This window comes from Tupaia chinensis, unplaced genomic scaffold, assembly GCF_000334495.1.
Source record: "Tupaia chinensis unplaced genomic scaffold, TupChi_1.0 Scaffold145592_1, whole genome shotgun sequence".
Taxonomy (NCBI): Eukaryota; Metazoa; Chordata; class Mammalia; order Scandentia; family Tupaiidae; genus Tupaia; species Tupaia belangeri.
Genome location: NW_006205449.1, coordinates 2,509,872 through 2,528,071, shown reverse-complemented (window position 1 = coordinate 2,528,071; position 18,200 = coordinate 2,509,872). Strand labels below are relative to the sequence as shown.

The following is an 18,200-nucleotide window of genomic DNA, read 5'->3' as shown; positions in this document are numbered from 1 at the left end:
ATTCTACCCGGAAGGTCTTACAGTGAATACAGGAGACATTCTCTTTATTCATGGAAAGTATCCAAAAAAAAAAAAAAAGCAAAGGCTCTTTTTCTTCCAAGGGATGCCATGCTAGTTCCACTGGGCTCCTAGAGGGCTGTAACCCTCTTGCTACGAGAGCAGAGACTAACATTCATGTGGCAGACAAGAAGGAAAATACAGCACTCGAGTCTTCAGCAGCGTTGCTGAACTGCTGCCCTGACTCGCAAATTACCCTGTGTCCTGACCGGTGATGACGTGAGATGATATTCTTTGTATGATTAAGCCACTTATGGGCATTTTGTTCCTGAGAGCAGATACCTCTAACTAATCTACACATCATCCTTCAAGACTCACCACAGAATCCAGAGCCCAGCTCTGCGCATGCCCTGGAGTTGGGAGAATAGATCAGTGTCGGTTACACCATTCTCAGCTAATGGGCTGAGTGCAAGCTGCCCTGATTTGCCATGGTGTAAAATGCATCCACTATGCAAGGCTTCATCAGAACTGCTCCTGCAGCCTCAGGCACCTGTCGAGAATCCACATGTCATCAAAGCCTGGTGAACCCCAATGACTTACGACACCCAGAATGTGGTGGCCTGTCGATGCACTACGGTAAGCATGTGGCCTAAGGCAAAGCTGAATAAATGAAACTTGAAATATATACCACTTAAGTTTTATATTATGGCTTTGCCTGTAAAAATCTCATAGTGTAAGTTCTATAAACTAATATTTTTTTAGCTTTGAGTTTGCTGTCAGTGTGGTAAATCCTTTAGGTACAAAAGATGTGTATGATGAAAAATAATAATAAATGACATTCAAGTCTAGCCCATCAAGCAACCATGTTTATTAATACCTCTGACATATGTACTATCGTTTCAACTTACAGATGAGAAAATGGAGCTAAAGAGAGACTAAGTGACCTCTTCGAGATCAGGTAGCCAGAAAGAGCCAAGCAATGGCTCGAATTCAGGTCACCTAAATGTCGAGCATAAATACTAACTGCTGTGTAGCCACTCCTCAAAGAACTAACCATATAAGAACAACATATGATTGAGCAGCAAAAAGAATGTTCCAGGAAAAATGAATGACATAAGCTATTTCTGGGCTATGTTCACGCAAACACTAGAAAGCCCAGCTGATAAGCATATGGAAGAGAAGATTTTCCACCCTGTAAGGTAACTGAAGTATATCTAAAATATCACTCAGACACAATGCTGTCTGGGTTATAAAAAGCCCAGAAAGCTGACCTCGTGGGGTGGAACTCTGTAGAGGGGCTCACGGAGCAGCAGTGTGTGTCTTTGGATATCAGTGCGGCCCGGTCCTTCCAGAGGCACCGAGAGCATTTGGCTGATTCACTCATCTGGGCAGGCATCTCCTCCCTCTCCGTGTTTCCTCTACATAAACATTTAGGCAGAGAAGGCAAACAAGGCAAAGGAAGATAATTTCTGATCACGAGTGGAGAGGCTTGACCAGCCCTGGTGGTGCAGTAGTAGCTCAATATTCCGTGATGCTGAGGCCACAGGGGAAGGTCCTGAGTTAGTGTCCTGAGATCTCCCTGTCCATGCCAGGCACACAGATGCCTGTTAGTGAACCTGCTGCTGAGACTTGAGGCAGGATCACAATGTGAAGATTTTGTTGGGGCATCTCTCTCTCACTCTCTCTCTCTCTTCCTGCCTGCCTCATGGAAGAAATAAATAAACTTTAAAAAAGAATAGAGTCTTGAAATAGCCCTGATGGTACCTTGCAGTGTACTTACTGTTCATCCATTGTGTTTTTGTTTGTTTGTTTTTGAGGATTTTTAGAGGGCATGTGCACTCACCAGAAAGAGAGACTGAAAGCGAGAAATCACCCCCTAGTAGGGATGGCCACACCACAATCCCTTCTCCTCCATTCTCCTCTTGGGATCTTGGGCATGCACGCACATGTGCCCAGCGTGAGTTTAAACCACCGGGTCCAGGACTCAAACCATGGATGACTACATAGGAGTCCAGTGACATAGCCATTACTCTAACTGCTGGTCCCCCTCCATCATTTTTATACACCAATGCACCAGACGTCTTGATGGAGCAATACTAAATATGTTAGAAACAAATTCATGTTCAATAATGTGATTTTTGTTAGGGCTATTAGGGCAAGAGTCTGATACACCATGTCCTTGATAAGCAGAACAGCAAGATCATTTCCAGAACTACATTGAAGTGGATTATGCCCTACTGAAGTCGATGGTTCATGATACTGCTTTTAAAAGGCATCCATGATCTGCGCACCCAGATACACTACAGCACACTTGTGCTACTCGGATGTAACATGATCCCTCATTACGACTTGACCCACTGTTAAAAGAACCAAAGACGACAACATACTTAAGACATGGACCGTGTAGTTGGTTGGTTGGTAAGATGATGCTTGTTCAAGGAGTCAGAAGTGCGTCTGAGTGTAATGGTGGTGTGAAATGCAATAGACAACACTGAATGGAATCGTGGTGTTTGTAAAAGGTGCTTTGTAATTACCAAGTGTTATTAAAGCATCTACTTCTGACATCAGTACACACAGAAGAGTTTTACCTCTGATAAAACATGCCATCCTTGTCACTGGGCTGCTGTGTTTGACAGGGTTGAAATTTTACATGTTTTCTGTCATTGCAGACATTGTCTCAGTATTCATTCCTAAAATGCACTTTTGATTTTAGAATTCCAAGTGAATAGTGAAGCTACTGATGGTTAAACTATCTTTATTTAGAAAATATGCTAAACACAGCAGCTGGAAGCACTCATCTGTCAAAACTGGGGGTTTGTTTTCAGCAGAGCAGCCAAAACTGCTTCTGGAGCTGCTGTAGATGTATTGGCTTGTTACTGGGGGTCTCTGCCAAATTCAAGTGATGAGATAATCTGACTTTTATGACAGTCTTACACTATATCAAAATAAACTAAAAATGCAGTGAAAATGCCAAGTGTTTATATAGAGTTTCTGATATGCATGCACAGCAAGTGCTGATTCATTTATTCAGGACATGTTTAAGCAGGTGCAGGGTCTGTTTAGGACTCACTCAGGGACAAAGTCTTCGCTCTCAAGGATCTTCCACTCCTGTAGGAGTCACAGAAAATAACTCCATAATGAAGACACCACTACCATGGCCTACATAGATACAAAACAATTCCCTGGAAATCCCAAGCTGAATTTTTGGTGGAACCTGAGAAGCTGTTTGATCACATCACTGATGCCATATTGGTGCAGGGTTTCAATCAACCACAATGGCTTTCGATAACCCTTAGTGAGAACTCTTCTGACACTCTATTTAATTTTTTAATATACGTTTCCCCCCTCAGTACTGGGGGAAACACTTCTTACCTCACTATTATTTTTTTACTTTGTTTCATTGCAATAATTATCTTCTAATATAAGCCAAAAAATCAAATTATAGGGCAGTTAAAGTGCAAGTTCATTTATGTAAAATTCAATATAATTAAAACTAAAACACATTATCTTACTACATATATATTAACTTACCAACAAAAGCAAGATCTTGATAAATAGCACATTAATGAAAATAGTTACCTATGAGTAGAAGGGAAGAAGATGGACTCGGGGCATATGGAAGATAAGCATGAGAGTAAAGGTAGTATCTTTCTTAATTAGGAGTGGACGTATGGATGTAAATAATATAATCATTATTTATATATCTAAATGTCTGAATCACGAATAGTCGGTATTCATCAGAGTCAGGACTGCAATTGTTCATTTCTCTTATGTAAAGCAGATGACAAACTCTCTTGGATTATTATTTTCTTTTTTTAATGGATGAGGAAGTCAATGTTGATGTGGGTTGCATTCCTCAGCTTGTGTGTGCCCAGAGGCCAGGGCCTCTATTAAACTCTATTTAATAGAGTTATATTTTTTGTTGTTGTTATTTTGTTTTTGTTTTTGTTTTTCCTATGGACCAGGAGCTCTCATCTGTATGATCCAGCTTCAAGGCTAGCACTTGGAGTTTAGGACCTGGTATTCCAAAATATAGCACCTTGGCATTTGAGAAAATATTAGAAGAAGGATGCTCTTTCAGACCTTCTCCTGACCTTCTGCCATGAAGTAGTCATAAAACAATTTTCTGCTCTTGCTGCGAAGTAGGTCATATTTGAGATTATGTGAGAGTCGCCCACCCTAAGGAATGCCCTGATCTCTGACAGCACAGGGGCAGGGAGAAGCATCTGAATAAATAGGCCTTGCTCCATTACCCCAGACCACAGTCATCTGTCTCATCGTTCTTCTTCACAAGCATTCAATTCCTTGTCAAAGCTAACCGGGAAATAATATACAGGTTTCCTATTTCTTTAAATCTTCTTTGAGGCAATAAGAAAATTTAAAAAATGGAAGTCAGCAAGGGGGAAATTTTCAGTGGGTGTTTTCTAGGTGATAGGTGAATCAGTGGGCCCAGCCACATTTGATATAGCCAATGGGATGAAAGAAATTAGTGAGCCCAGTCAATCATCAACCAACACAACCCCATTATGGAATTATAAACTCCATGGAATGCAATTACTGGGCCCTTGGGCCACTCTTTCTCTCTCCACTTGGTCTTGCTCCTAGTCCTTAGGAGTATACTTTCTCTTTTACTTAATAGGTTACCCTTTGCTTTCACTATTGCATGGGTATGTTTCATTCGATTCTTTTCCAAAATACCAAGACTCTAGATATAACCAAAGCCATCCTGCAGTACATACCTTATAAAACCCCTCATGTTATGTGAAAGTTATATTTAATAGAGTTATACGCTTTTTTATGTTAATCTGTCTTGTTGTAGATGCCTCAGCCATGAACCTGCCCAGGAGTAAAGAAATATCTCTTTTCTCTGCTACACACTCAAGAAGAGACTGAGGTACACCTCAAAAAACTAAGTGGACAAATACATAGTTCACCTTCTTCTTAAAGAACAATAGTGTTTAGTAGACTAAATCTTTTGTCATTGAAGTATTCTGAGATGCATCTTGATGTTTAAAATAATTATTGTTAAAATGCTGGGAAAAAAAAAAGAACAATAGTGAAAACACATGAGTATGACAATTTTTCAAACTCTCTGGTTCTTTTCATTTAAATCTATTCTATCTAAAACACTGGTAATTGGGGACACAGAAGAAAGAAAGTTCCAGCAACCTAATTTTTACAAGCATGCCTATGTGACTGATTTAGTTCATCTACAAAGGGGAATGCAATTGGCCTTCCTTCTCGAAAATGACATTATCAGCAACCATGTGTCAAGTGCCTGGGAAAGAAAACAAATGTACCTGCAATGAAGATGTAAAACATTCAAAGATTATACACCTAAAGAAAATCACCATTGTTGAACGCACAGCATTCAAAGCCGTTAGCATCAATTGTTTTTCTCAGTTTTAACCTTTTAAGTAAATTTTCTTTAAAACCACTTAATGTTGCATTCTTCCTTACAAAGTTACAACTCTCATGGTTCACTTTTTGGTTGATCCATTCAGTGAGCATGCATGTAGGCAGGGTCCTTGCAGCTTTGGAAGGCATTCTTGTCCCACTACAGGTAAGCACTTTTTTTTTTAATAACTAATTATCCTATCTGTCAATACCTCCAGAAAAATGATCCTAAAATGTTGCTTTTGGTAAATGTTTTCAAGATCCATATGCCAATAAGGAGTGATGTTTATAAGAATCCTGTGCTTTTCAATCAAGAATTTTAGCCACGCGGGATTACGTGGCTTATAATGAAGGACTTGAGTGGGGCTAGAGGCCATGGGGGAGGCTGTAAGCTCTGCTTCTACCTGTTCACTAGGCAGACTGTTTCACTCCCACAACCCCGATTGTCATGGGAGGACACGGCCACCACTTACAGTCAGAATACTTGAAATTCAAGTTGTGCTCTCTTGCTTACTAGCTCAGCACATTACTCAATTTCCCTTTCCATACTTGTGAAAGGGGGCTAAAAATATCTACCTGGTAAGAGTTAAGTGACATTACCTGAGAGCCCTCTGAAATGACAAAGATGTAGATGAGATGTAACATATGACCAGGGCACCATACTGGCCAAGACCGGTAAGAGCAAAATTCCAAAAGTCATGGGAGAAAGAAACGTGGTATTATCTGTTGAAGATAATTTTATATTATTATCAACTGGACTAGGGAGAAATGAACACATGTTGGAATATTCACTTTGTAAGCTAAGTAACGTGATTGAATGTATAAAAGAACATGAAATAAAAATAAGAAAATTTTTAAAAAAATCATTACCTCTGACGTATGCAATAGTCAAAATGTTGTGAACATGATGAAAACAAAAAATGAAGTTTAAAACAAGGGCATATCAAGGAATGTTAATCTTGCTCAATTATAGACATGTAGGCTTTATAGGGGCATAAGAAAGGGTTAAGAAAACCCAAGTACCAATGTCCAACCTAGCACAATAGAGCATACTCAGCATTGTCTGGAAAAAATAATGAGGTGGAAACCCTGGTTGTCAATCCAGATTCAGTCCTTTTGTACAATGGCTGCATAGTGATTTAGGCTAGATCTTATTTCAAAACGATCCCCGGAGAGAAGAGTGAAATTACACTGGTTTGAATCCAAAAACAAACCCCCAAAATGCACATTTTCAAAGATTATAAATACTTCTGAATATCTGGATTTCACAGTCACAGAAGAATTTTCCCTATGCAGTAGCTGTCGATTGTTAGCAAAGCCCCTTTTCTGTGTTTTAAGGGAGGGGAGCAAAACAAGGCAGAGTTGCTCTTGTGATATGCGCAATGTGATCAGCACTTAATGGAAAATAGAAACAAGACAACCTCTCTGTAGGTTCAGAAGATAGAAGAAAAATAAAACTTTTTAATTGAAAATTTTATTGAGAGAACTGTAGATTCACATGCAGTTCTAAGAAATAGCACAAAAGAGATCTTGTGTACATTATACCCGATTTGCCTTAATATTAACATTTTGGAAAAACTAGTTTAATATTACAACCAAGATACTGACTTAGAGTTCACTGATACTATTCAGATTTTCCCAGTTTTACTTGTCCTAGGTGTGCGTTTGCGTGTACACACATATAGGTCCGTGTTTCAGCACAAGTAAGATATCAAATGTTCCTTCGGTCCAAAGATCCCTCCTGTTGCCTTTTATTTATTTATTTTTCTTTTCTTCTTTCTTTATTTATATCAATATAGACCTGTGTATATTCACTTTGTACTCTGGGCTATAATCCAATACTACTTAACGTTTTTGTTCAAACTATTCCAAGTTTGTCTATTTCAGTTGGCTTCTCTGTCCCTTTGATGTGCCCACATTATTATTTTTTCTTTTTTTTTTGTGGTTGTTGTTTTAATCACCTTCTTCTGTGGCCCCAGAAGACACTCCAAATTCATACTACATATTTCCTTCCCAGTCCTAGAATCAACCAATTCTCTAAGAAGCTCTGCTTCCTCTTATTGAAGAATGGCATTAACAACCAAGATCTCTCAATATACTCATTACGGCTGGCTATTATCACTTCTGGCTCTCCTGGACTGACAAAACAAGAAAATTGATGTGGTTATAGTAATTCATACACACACACAAACACACACACACACACACTTCTACGTGTGATTATCTTTATCTATATTAAGTGAAATATAAATTTATACTATTATCTTCAACACTAATCCATTACTCCTTAGATGTCCTAGCCTGTTTCACTTGCTGACAAATTCCACTAACTGCCATGAATTCACTTAACTCTTTAATGTTAATCAATATATCCTCGTAAGAGACAACTTTATCAGATAGGTTCCAGTGCCTAAGAGTAGTTTCTGTTGCCTTTGGTGTTACAAATGCCACTTATTTACAAAGTTCCTTAAGTGTTTTAGTTCATTTTTGCTGCTATAACAAAATACCTGAGACTGGGTAATTTATAAACAACAGAAATTTATTTCTTATGATTCTGGAGGCTGGAAAGTTTGAGATGAAGGTGCCAGCAGATTCAGTGTCTGGTGAGGGTTATTCTCTGCTTCTGGGATGGTGCCTTCCTGCTGTGGCCCACCTGGTAGGAAGCTAAAAGCTCCAAAGGGCCATGCTAGTTCTCTCTAGCCTTCTTATAAGGCAGTAATCCCATTCATGAGGATGGAGCCCCATGACCTAACCTCCTCTTTCTTTTAAAAAAAAAAAAAAAAAAAAAAAAAAAAAAAAAAAAAAATTTCTTTTCTCTTATTTTTTACATTAAACCAATGTATATTTTTAAAACACTGAAAATGAATGTTGCCAGCATGAACACTTTATGTTAGTCCAGTCAAAGAAATTGCCATACATACTGTCTTCAGCAGATAATTTTCCATTTTTTGTCTGTTTAATTATTTTTCACCTCATAAAGCCTCATCTCTTAATACTGTTGGATTGGAGATTAAGTTTCATCATGAATTTTGGAGGAGAAACAAACATTGAAACCATGGTAGTAGGTTAGTCCCTTTTCCAATCCCCTTCAGAGAGGTTGTTTCACACATTGATAATTCAGATAGATTATTTTATTGCATTCTATATTCATCCTGGGTTCCCTAAACTCCTAAATAATTTTTTTTATTTACATTGATTAATATCCCCTCTTTGTGTTATGAAGTTTTACAAGTTTTACTAAATGCATAGTGTCATGTATCTGCCATTAATAGCATATGGAATAGTTTAACCACTCCAAAATATCCTCTGTGATTTACCTATGTCAGCCCTACACTACGTGTAAACTGCTAGAATCTATAAGGTTTTGCTCTTTCAAAAAGTTATGTAAGTGAGGGAACCAGCAGTTAGCGTAATGGCTATGTTGCTGGACTCCCACGTAGTCGACCGCAGTTCGTGTCCCGGACCCGGTGGCTTAAAACTCACACCGGGCGCGTGTGCGTGCGTGCCCAGGATCCCGAGAGGAGAATGGAGGAGAAGGGATTGCGGCGTGACCATCCCCCCTGGGGGGTGATTTCTCGCTTTCTGTCTCTATGTCTCTCTCTGTCTGTCTGGCGAGCGCACGCGCCCTACAGTGAAAATCTCTAAAAAAAAAAAAAAAAAAAAAAAAGTTATGTAAGTGGAATCATAGCATATGCTGCCTTTTCACACTGACTTCTTCCTCTTGTAAATATGCATTTGAGTTTCATTTATGTCTTTTGTGGTTTCGTAGCTTATTTCTGTTGTCACTGAATAGTATTTAATTGCATCATTTATCATAGTTTTCTGTCCTCACACCTACCAAAGTTTGGTTGCTTTAAGTTTTTGGTAATTATAAATAAGTTTACAACTCAACAACTATGTACAGACACAATTACTAAATTATATGGTAAGACTATATTTTGCTTGGCAGAAAGCTATACAACTGTCTCACTGATCTATTTTGTAATCTCCTGCCAGGAAGTTTCGGTTTCTGTTATTACATACTCTCTAGCAATTACTATTTTCAGTATTGAGTTTTAGTCTTTCAGGTAGTTATAAAGAGATATCTCATTTTAATTTGCATCTTTCTTGCAAATAATGGGGCTTTTCATATGCTTATTGGCCATCTGTTTATCTCCTCTGACGTATCTGTTAAGGCCTCTGACAGACTTTCAAATTTTTGTTCTTTTTTTATTGTTGAGTTTCAAGAGGTCTTTGTATATTTTAGATACAAACCCTTTATTAGATATGTACTTCTCCATTTTTTTCTCCCCATCTGTAGCTTGTTTTTTTTAATTCTCTTAAGACTATCTTTAATAGAGCAGATATTTTTAAATTTGTGATAATGTACAGCTTATCATTTTCTCTCTCTGTCTCTCTTCATTGAATCTAAAAAATATATTACCAAATCTGTGGTCACCTGTATTTTCTTCTATTTTTTTCTAATAAAAATATAAAAAGAATTTATTTTACTCTCACTTAATCCATCTCTCATGTTCTTCTTTCCTGTGTAAGTTTCTGATCTGTACCATTTCTATTTTTCCTAAAGAATTTTTAACTTTTTTTTTTCCAGGGCAGGTCTGCTGGCAATAATTACTTCAGATTTTTGTTTGCTGGCTTGTTTTTTGTTTTGTTTTGTTTGTTTCTCCTGAAAAAAAGTTTTCTTGGTCTTTCACATTTTGAGAATCATTTCACTAGATATAGAAGTCTAGGTTTGTGCTGTTTTCTTTCAATATTTTACATATTACTTTCAACTCTTTATCTGCCCCCATAGTTTCTGAGAAGTCTGCTATCATTCTTACTCTTAACTTATATATTTTCCTGTGGCTGTAAGTTCCAGAGACTTTAGATTCTTCTAGTGCATTTCTTTTTCTTTTTTTTTTCTTTTTTTTTTTTTATTTTTAGAGAGTTTTGCTATAAGGCATGTGCACTCACAAGAGAGACAGAAATCAAGAAAGCACCCTCAAGCGGGGATAGCCATGTAGCAATTCCTTCTCCTCCATTCTCCTTTTGGGATTTTGGGCATGCGTACACAAGTACCCTGTGTGAGTTTGTTTTGTTCTGTTGTTTGTTTTTAATGTATTTTTTTAATTTCAAGAAAAGCAGTTTTATCAAAGAAATGCTAAGGAACATTGCCTAAAACTTAAAGCCAGGAAACAGGTTAGGATTCTGTTCAAATAGTAGGTATATGAAACTATCAGCAGCTCAAGACAGGACAAAATCCTTAAAACTGGAAAGGGGGGAGGTGAGAAATGGAGGGTGAGAGGAAGGGAATCAAGGATGAAAAGGAAGAAGCACTACCTTGAGAACTTCTTAGAGATCTGGTCTGGTGCTGGTAAATTCTTTCAGGTTTTAGTTTATCTGAGAATGTTCTTGTCTCTTCCTCCCATATGAAGGATAATCTTGCCGGGTACAGTATTCTCAGTAGAAATTGCTTTTCCCTTAACACTTTGAATGTATTTTCCCATGCATTCCTCGCTCGCATTGTTTCTGATGAGAGGTCTGCTGTTAGTCTGATGGGATGTCCTTTGTAGGTAACTTGACCTTTCTCTCTTGCCAATCTTAGTATCTTGTCTTTGTCTGTGGTTTTGGTCAATCTGGCTATAATGTGTCTTGGAGAAGATCTTCTTGGGTTGATTCTATTTGGGGTCCTTTGTATTTCTTGGGATTAGATCTTTGAGTACCTCTCTAGGCTTGGAAAGTTCTCTTGCAGGATTTCATGGACTAGATTATCAATGCTGTTATGTGTCTCTTTGCCTTCTGGGATACCAATTATACAGATGTTTGGACATTTGATGGTTATCTAGCATTTTTCATATATTATTTTCATTTTTTGGACAATTTTCTCAGTCTTCAAGGTAGATTTTTCTAGGCCAGCAATTCTATGTTCTACATCTGAGATTCGATTTTCTGTATGATCTAATCTGCTTTTTATACTATCAAGGGAAATTTTGACTTCTTGTATTTTATAGTGTGTATTTTCTCTTCTATAACTTGCAAGAATTTCCTCACCTGCTGGAACTCATCAGCACCTTTCTCCTGCCTCTTCTGCAGTTCATTGTCTCTCTTCTCTTCCATCTCTGTTAGATTTGTCACTATGAATATTCTAAAATCTTTATCAGACATTTACAAGTTTCATTGTACTATCTGAGAATGAAGAAGAGTTTTTCTTCTACCTTGGAGCAGAGGTATTTTCTTGTTTTTTTGTGACCCTGCGGAGATTTCTAGTTATCTTAGGGATGGTGCATTTCTTCCTAATTCTTGAAATTCAATCTGTGCATTCAGAGTAATGCAGAAGGTGATGATCTGCAATCTCTCTTCTGTCCTGTTCTCACTCTTTGATTCAGTGGGAACAGAGGAGTATTCTGACCCTAATTGTATTCAGATGTTCAGATCCCATTTACTTGGACCTGTCTAGATATTTAGTGAGAAGAGGCCCCTATAAATGAATCTAGAGGAAGAAGTCTCAGCAGAAAATCTTTATGTTTTGGTCAAGGGAAGCAATATTTCAGAGCAGAAGTTCAGTATCCACCTCAGGATGGGCCTGGCCAGGGTATATCACCCAGTGTGAGTTTTAAGCTTCCATGTCTGGGCTTGAAGTGCAGTCAACTACATGAGAGTCCAGAAATGTTACTATTATGCCATCTCTAGTGCACTTTCTTTTGTTCCCCCTGTTGACTTTTGCTTTCCTAAGTACTCTTGCCCAGGAGTCTTACTCCTGTCATTCACTATGATTTTACTGAGTCCTGTGGGTGCAGTGGTATGCCATGGGGTAGAGAAGGTATTTTACAACCTTTCAGTTCAGTTGTCAGTAGGCCAGTGTCTCTAGCCTGTGAAATTCACACATGTTTCTTCTGGTCTTTTCTCTTAATTGAAATAGGAAGATCAGAAGGTATAGAATGAGATAAATGATTTCCAGGTGAGACAAGGCTCTGGAAAAATTCCACCTGGAGAACAGCCCTACTACTTCACAGAGATTTCTCTTCCTCTCCTCTGCCAGAGTCATAAAGGGCCTTTCTCAGTTCTTCACTGTGAGAACTCAGTGGAGTTCCCAGAAGTAAAACCCAGTACCAAGGTTTCACCTCCAGGAATTTCTCCCTCTCACACCAGTCCGCATGTCACTGTAGTGACCTATCATAATGACCAGCTGAAATATCTGACTAGTTAGTGACTCTGGAAGCTGCTGTTGAAGGTAAGCCATTTCAGGTGTGAATCTTGCACTGCACTGGTCTCTACAGATGTTGGTATAGTGCTCTGCCCTCTAACTTCAATTCTATTCAGCTTCAAGAACAGTCACTGATTTCCAGATACATGGTTTTATCTTGTTCTAAGGGTTGTGAGTTTCCAACTGTCTAAGGAAGTAATGACTCACTTAACCCAGGCTGATAGGGGTTATTCATGTGACTCAACATTGTATGAGAACAAGTTCATATAAGTCGTGTCCATTTTTCTGTTAGTATCAGGCATTGTGCCTTCAATTGACTAAATTTTAGACACACTTGTTCCTGATATTTTTCTTTTTTTTGAGTATTTACTCTAGAAAACTTGTAAATCCTTTTTCTGCTCTCTATGAGCTATCAGTGTTGACATTAATAATCATGGGATTGGGAAGAGATGCACAAAATCAGCTCTTACAACCAGTTGAATCAACTCCAGCACACAGCTATGTGTGGTGCAGATCCTGTCCTTCAAATCTGCACTTCTGTTTCCATTATTCACTCATGGTTTGGAATGGGATTCCCTGGGAGGAACATAGGGTAGAAAGGGAACAATAGTAAAGATATCAAGTAGGGCCAGTGTCATGGCAGTCAAAACAGAGTAGGGCTTAATGAATATGCTCATATCTCTAGTTATAGCAATTATTTAAAAAAAATAAAACTCCAGCATCGTCAAAGCACCATCGTCTTATATTCATAACCCAATAAGATGTTTCCTAGTAAAAGAAAAAAAGATTTACTACTTTTATAGCAAGATTTTTAAAGTGTCAAAAATAATAAACTTCACAAAAAAATACATAAAATTAATTTGAGACCTTCATTTCCTCTTATTTGTGATAATCTTTCCACTCTTTAGTTTATCAATGCATTTGAAAAATAATAAAATAAAAAACTAGATGGGAATTGTCCAAATATTTTTAAAATAACTCCCCTAGATATATATTTTAGAAGCTATTGATTTGGTTGGCTATATAATAATTTTAATTCGGGGGACCAGCTGTTAGCATAATGACTATCTCTGCCCTGTAGCAAAAACCTCTCCAAAAATAAATAAATAAATAAATAAATAAATAAATAAATAAATAAATAAATTTAATGTGTATATTTTTAATTTACAGATATTTTAACATTTCTTCTAGGAACATTTATATATTGATGCCCATTCTAAAATGTGCTATTTGTGTTGCTTTATGAATAGATATTATTGTAGTAATGATCTCTGGAAATATCAACTGAAGAGGGTAATCAATACATGAAAGTAGGTGAAATTTTAAAAAAGTGAAACACTTTTATACAGTTGAGTAAATCCTGGTGAAATGATTGAGAAAATATCAATAGTCCTTAAACCTGGTGAAATGATTGAGAAAATATCAATAGTCATTAAAAATAGATATTCTGTAAATTGCAGAATTCTCAGACATCAAAGATTCTTTGTCTTTGTCACTCTCTTTCTTTTTAGTTTATTCATTTATTTCATTCATGAGTGAGAGACATAGATGAAGAAGGAATGGATATTTAGAGAGAAACCTCCTTGAACCAGGTTTTATGTTGCAACCCTCCCCCCAGCCTTTCCTAGCCCCCAGGCTCATGGGCATGTATGTGCTTACCCAGAATGTATAGACTTTGTGGGAACCAACCCCCGTATTCTATATGGCTTCCCACATTGCAGAGATCGCACCGTTACTATGCCACCATGGCTGCGCAAGCGCCAGCTTTTAAGATTCCTAACATTGGATGCTTTTGAGTGACATAAGGCAAAACCCAGAGTGAAAATCTAATTCTTGCTGTACACAGAGTTATATTCTATTGATAACAATCACTTTAATAATACCCACCTACTTAGATATTTAGTATGTGTCGGGAGCTTACAAACAGATTTCAACCATTTCTCACGGAAAATTAAACCATATTTGCTGTCTCCAACCCCCCGCTTTAGAACCACGGTGATCCAGTCGTTGGTTTCATCACTAACACTGTGATAACTCAGGCAAGAGTTAACACTGAAGTCTACACTGCCATGCCTTGTGGCTGCATTTTTATTATGGTGTTTTTCTGAAATGTTCTTACCCTCTTGGCTTCTGATCTCTTCCAACTCCTTGTCTACTATTTGGCCTCCTTTTCAGGTTACAGAAACGTAGTGTTCCTTGGCTACACACGTCCCCAAGAGTCCTGCCATTAATCTGCTGTCCCTCTCTATGTACCAGTACTCTTTGGACAATCTCATTTCACTTTCTGATGAAAATGAGTTGTTGAGAATCAGAAATACTTTGAATAGAAAATTGCTTTGTTTCTCAGTGTGGACAAAATAAGCTTAATGGTCTCTGAAAACACCAAATAAAGAGAGAAATAATTGCTTCATCTTCTTGAGGGTAGTGATCTCTGAAATTGGATAAAATAAAATACAAGAATCCACTGGTCTTACCATCATCATCATGTTGGAAATTAGCAAAAGAATACTAACAAAGGAATGTAGTGCTCAGAACCTACAAAAACTGTCCCATTTAGTCTAAACATCTATATTCTTTGACATTCATTGATTAATGTTAATAAGGTGATTATTGTTTTTTAATATTGAAATGAACTAATATTAGCTGTTAACTACATAACATATCACATTGGGCTACTAATTCATTATAGCATGAATAGAACCTAAGGATTTATTATCATATAAGCATATATTAAAGTAATACAAACATACTTTTGGTAAATGTTACTTTAATAATTTCAATTATATTCAGTCTGATGAAAAGATGGTGATTTTAAGATAAACCATTTTCTCCAATATTACAATTTAATTGTGGATCTGCTTGAAAGTATGTCAATTTACTGTGGGTACCAACAAGGAAAAAATGCTTTTTTAAATCAATCTGAGAGAGTATCTTTCTGATTTTAATATAAGTAGTATATATATTTAGCAAATATTGAAAATAAAAACTTGGGCCAGACAGTGGCATGGTGGTTAAAGCAGCTGGATCCCACATACCTGACTGCAGAGTCTAAGAACTGGACCCTGCAGCTTGAAAAACACACCAGACATGTGTGAATGCATGCCTGAAGTCCCAAGAAGAGACAGAGGAGAAAGGATTGCAGAGTGACCAACCACTCTCTCTGTCTCTCTCCTCTGGCAAACACATGTGATCTTTGGCCTGGACCCAAGAAGAAGGAGAAGAAGAAGAAGAAGAAAAGAAGGGAGAAGAAGAAGAGGAAGAAGAGAAAAAGAAGGAGGAGGAGGAGAAGAGGAGGAAGAAAAGAAGGAGAAAGGAAAATATACTAGGCATGTGTGCAGGTGTACTAAAGGTCTGGAAAGGAAGGAGGTAAGGAAGAAAAGAGATTTTAATGTGATCATTCCCCATGGGGGTGGAGGGTAGAAGTGGGTGCTTTCTCACTTTCTCTCTCTCTCTCTCTCTCTCCATCTCTCTCAGGTCAGTGCAAACTCTCTCTAGCAAAAATATAAAAAAGAAAAGTAGAAATAAATGACAGGTATTAATGAAAAAAGCAAAAGATCTTCTAAGTTTCTGTAGGATAACAAGAAAAATTGGACAACTCATACACAGGCTTAATATTTCAGTGACTAAACATAATGTTCTTTTACTAAGTAATAGAAGTTCAGATTGCATTATGTTCATTTGCTTTATAACCAAGTCTCCCAAACAAGTTTAAAAACACTTTCTGAGAAGAAGGTATGTCTTCTCTTTATTTTTATAGCCCAGCTATATTCACTACAATAATATCTAGCACAATGCCTTAGGCATTGAATAGTTTACTAGTAAAAACAGAAATTAGACTTTTGCTTTGAGTTTTGTGAGTGCTATACCTAGAAAGGCCTCCTGAGTTTAGCTCAAATAAACCCTTAAAAATTCTAATGAGAACAAATTAGTTTTACAGAGGCACATACAGATTGAACATGAAATCAACTGTCTCTGGGGACATCATTCCCACAGACATATAATTAATTGTAGCCATGAAATACAATATAAGCAATGCACATCACATTTTTCACATTTTGAAATGAAAGTACAGACATATTTGATTCATTCTACCTGACAACCCAGAACCATCCAAATCAAACATAGGCCTTTTTATTACACAGCAATCAAGTTTCTAATTAGGGCTGGCATTTCACCCATCATCTTCCTATCATTACTATTGCAGCTTGTGATTTTGACAGCCAAAAAAAGAAAAAATACTGGGTGGGAAAAATAACAAGAATAAAAGTGACTATTTTTTTTACAAAAGAAAGACTTTCTGTGGCAAAAGTATGATTAAACCAAAAAGGTCTAAAAATAATATAAATCTCAAAAGACAAACTCCCATGGTTAATCACAAACAATTCAGAAAATTTTAAAAGGGAATTTGTACCTTCCCTTGACCCAAACACAACAATCAGAGCCAATAATCTGTTTTAAATACTACTTTTACAAAATAACTTCCAAGTCTATGTTTTCCAAAATTAGACATTTCTTCTAAATTCTGCTGTGTGTTTCCAATCTCCAACAAGCTCCCCGAATATTTTAATTTATGTATGTCTTCTAAACCTGAAATTTAGCATGACAGAACTGGAATCATTCTGGTTGCTCCAAAATTGTCCAGTCTACGAAGTGATGCTGGGGCCAGCAGGTGGCATGGTGGCTGGACTCCCACATGGCCAGGTATGGTTTGAGTCCTGGACCCGGTGACTTGAAAATCACACTGGGCATGTGTACATTCATGTCCAAAGTCCTGAGAAGAGAATAGAAGAGAAGGCATTGTGTAATGGACATACCCCTGGGAGGGGTGATTTCTCACTTTCTCCATCTCTGTCTCTCCAGTAAGCATACATATCCTATGGCAAAAAACTGAAGAAACAAATAACAAAACAACAGGAAGTAACCCTAACTTTCTCCCACAGGACTACTCATAAACCTCCAAACTCAGTTACCAGAACTCAGCTGTCTGTCTGAAGAGACCTACCTATGTAGTAGTGGGAAGACATATTCTATACATTTTTCTCTATGGCCACTGACTCTGCCCTAATCTACATGCACTTATGACTTGACACTCCCAAAATGAAGACGAAGATCCTCTTACGTCCACCCTGCTGCAGTCGCACTGAAAGCAACCTTTTCTTTTTAAAGTTTACTTATTTATTTAATAGGAAAGAGAAGCAGAGGGGAAAACAAGCACCTTCACCAGAGTCTCATGCCATGATTCCACACCCCAGCCCTCCAGTCAGTCAGAAGCATGATACACACCTAGCATGTACAGATTGACCTGGAAACTGAACTCCAGTCTCTCAAATTCCAGCACTACAGAGCTTTGTGCTGTCTCTAGGCCAGCATGACTGGGCCTTAAGACATGCTGTTAGGAGGTTATTCCCTCATTTAATACTGTTGTTTTTTTCCATGACCTAAAGAAGTGCTTTTAAAATCTATCCTATATGGGGAACCAGCAGTTAGCGTAATTGCTATGTCGCTGGACTCCCACGTAGTCGACCGCGGTTCGTGTCCCGGACCCGGTGGCTTAAAACTCACGCCGGGCGCGTGTGCGTGCGTGCCCAAGATCCCAAGAGGAGAATGGAGGAGAAGGGATTGC

At 37.7% G+C, this 18,200-nt stretch overlaps 1 protein-coding gene across 1 annotated transcript in view; it reads right to left on the bottom strand.

The window, feature by feature from the left end:
* Nucleotides 1-318, bottom strand: part of LOC102494498 (zinc finger protein 415-like) — a 33,444-nt gene extending 33,126 nt beyond the window's left edge. The window contains 1 exon segment of the mRNA XM_027768124.1: nt 254-318. Coding sequence (XP_027623925.1) covers nt 254-318 — 65 coding nt within the window.
* Between the last annotated feature and the right edge of the window lie 17,882 nt (nt 319-18,200).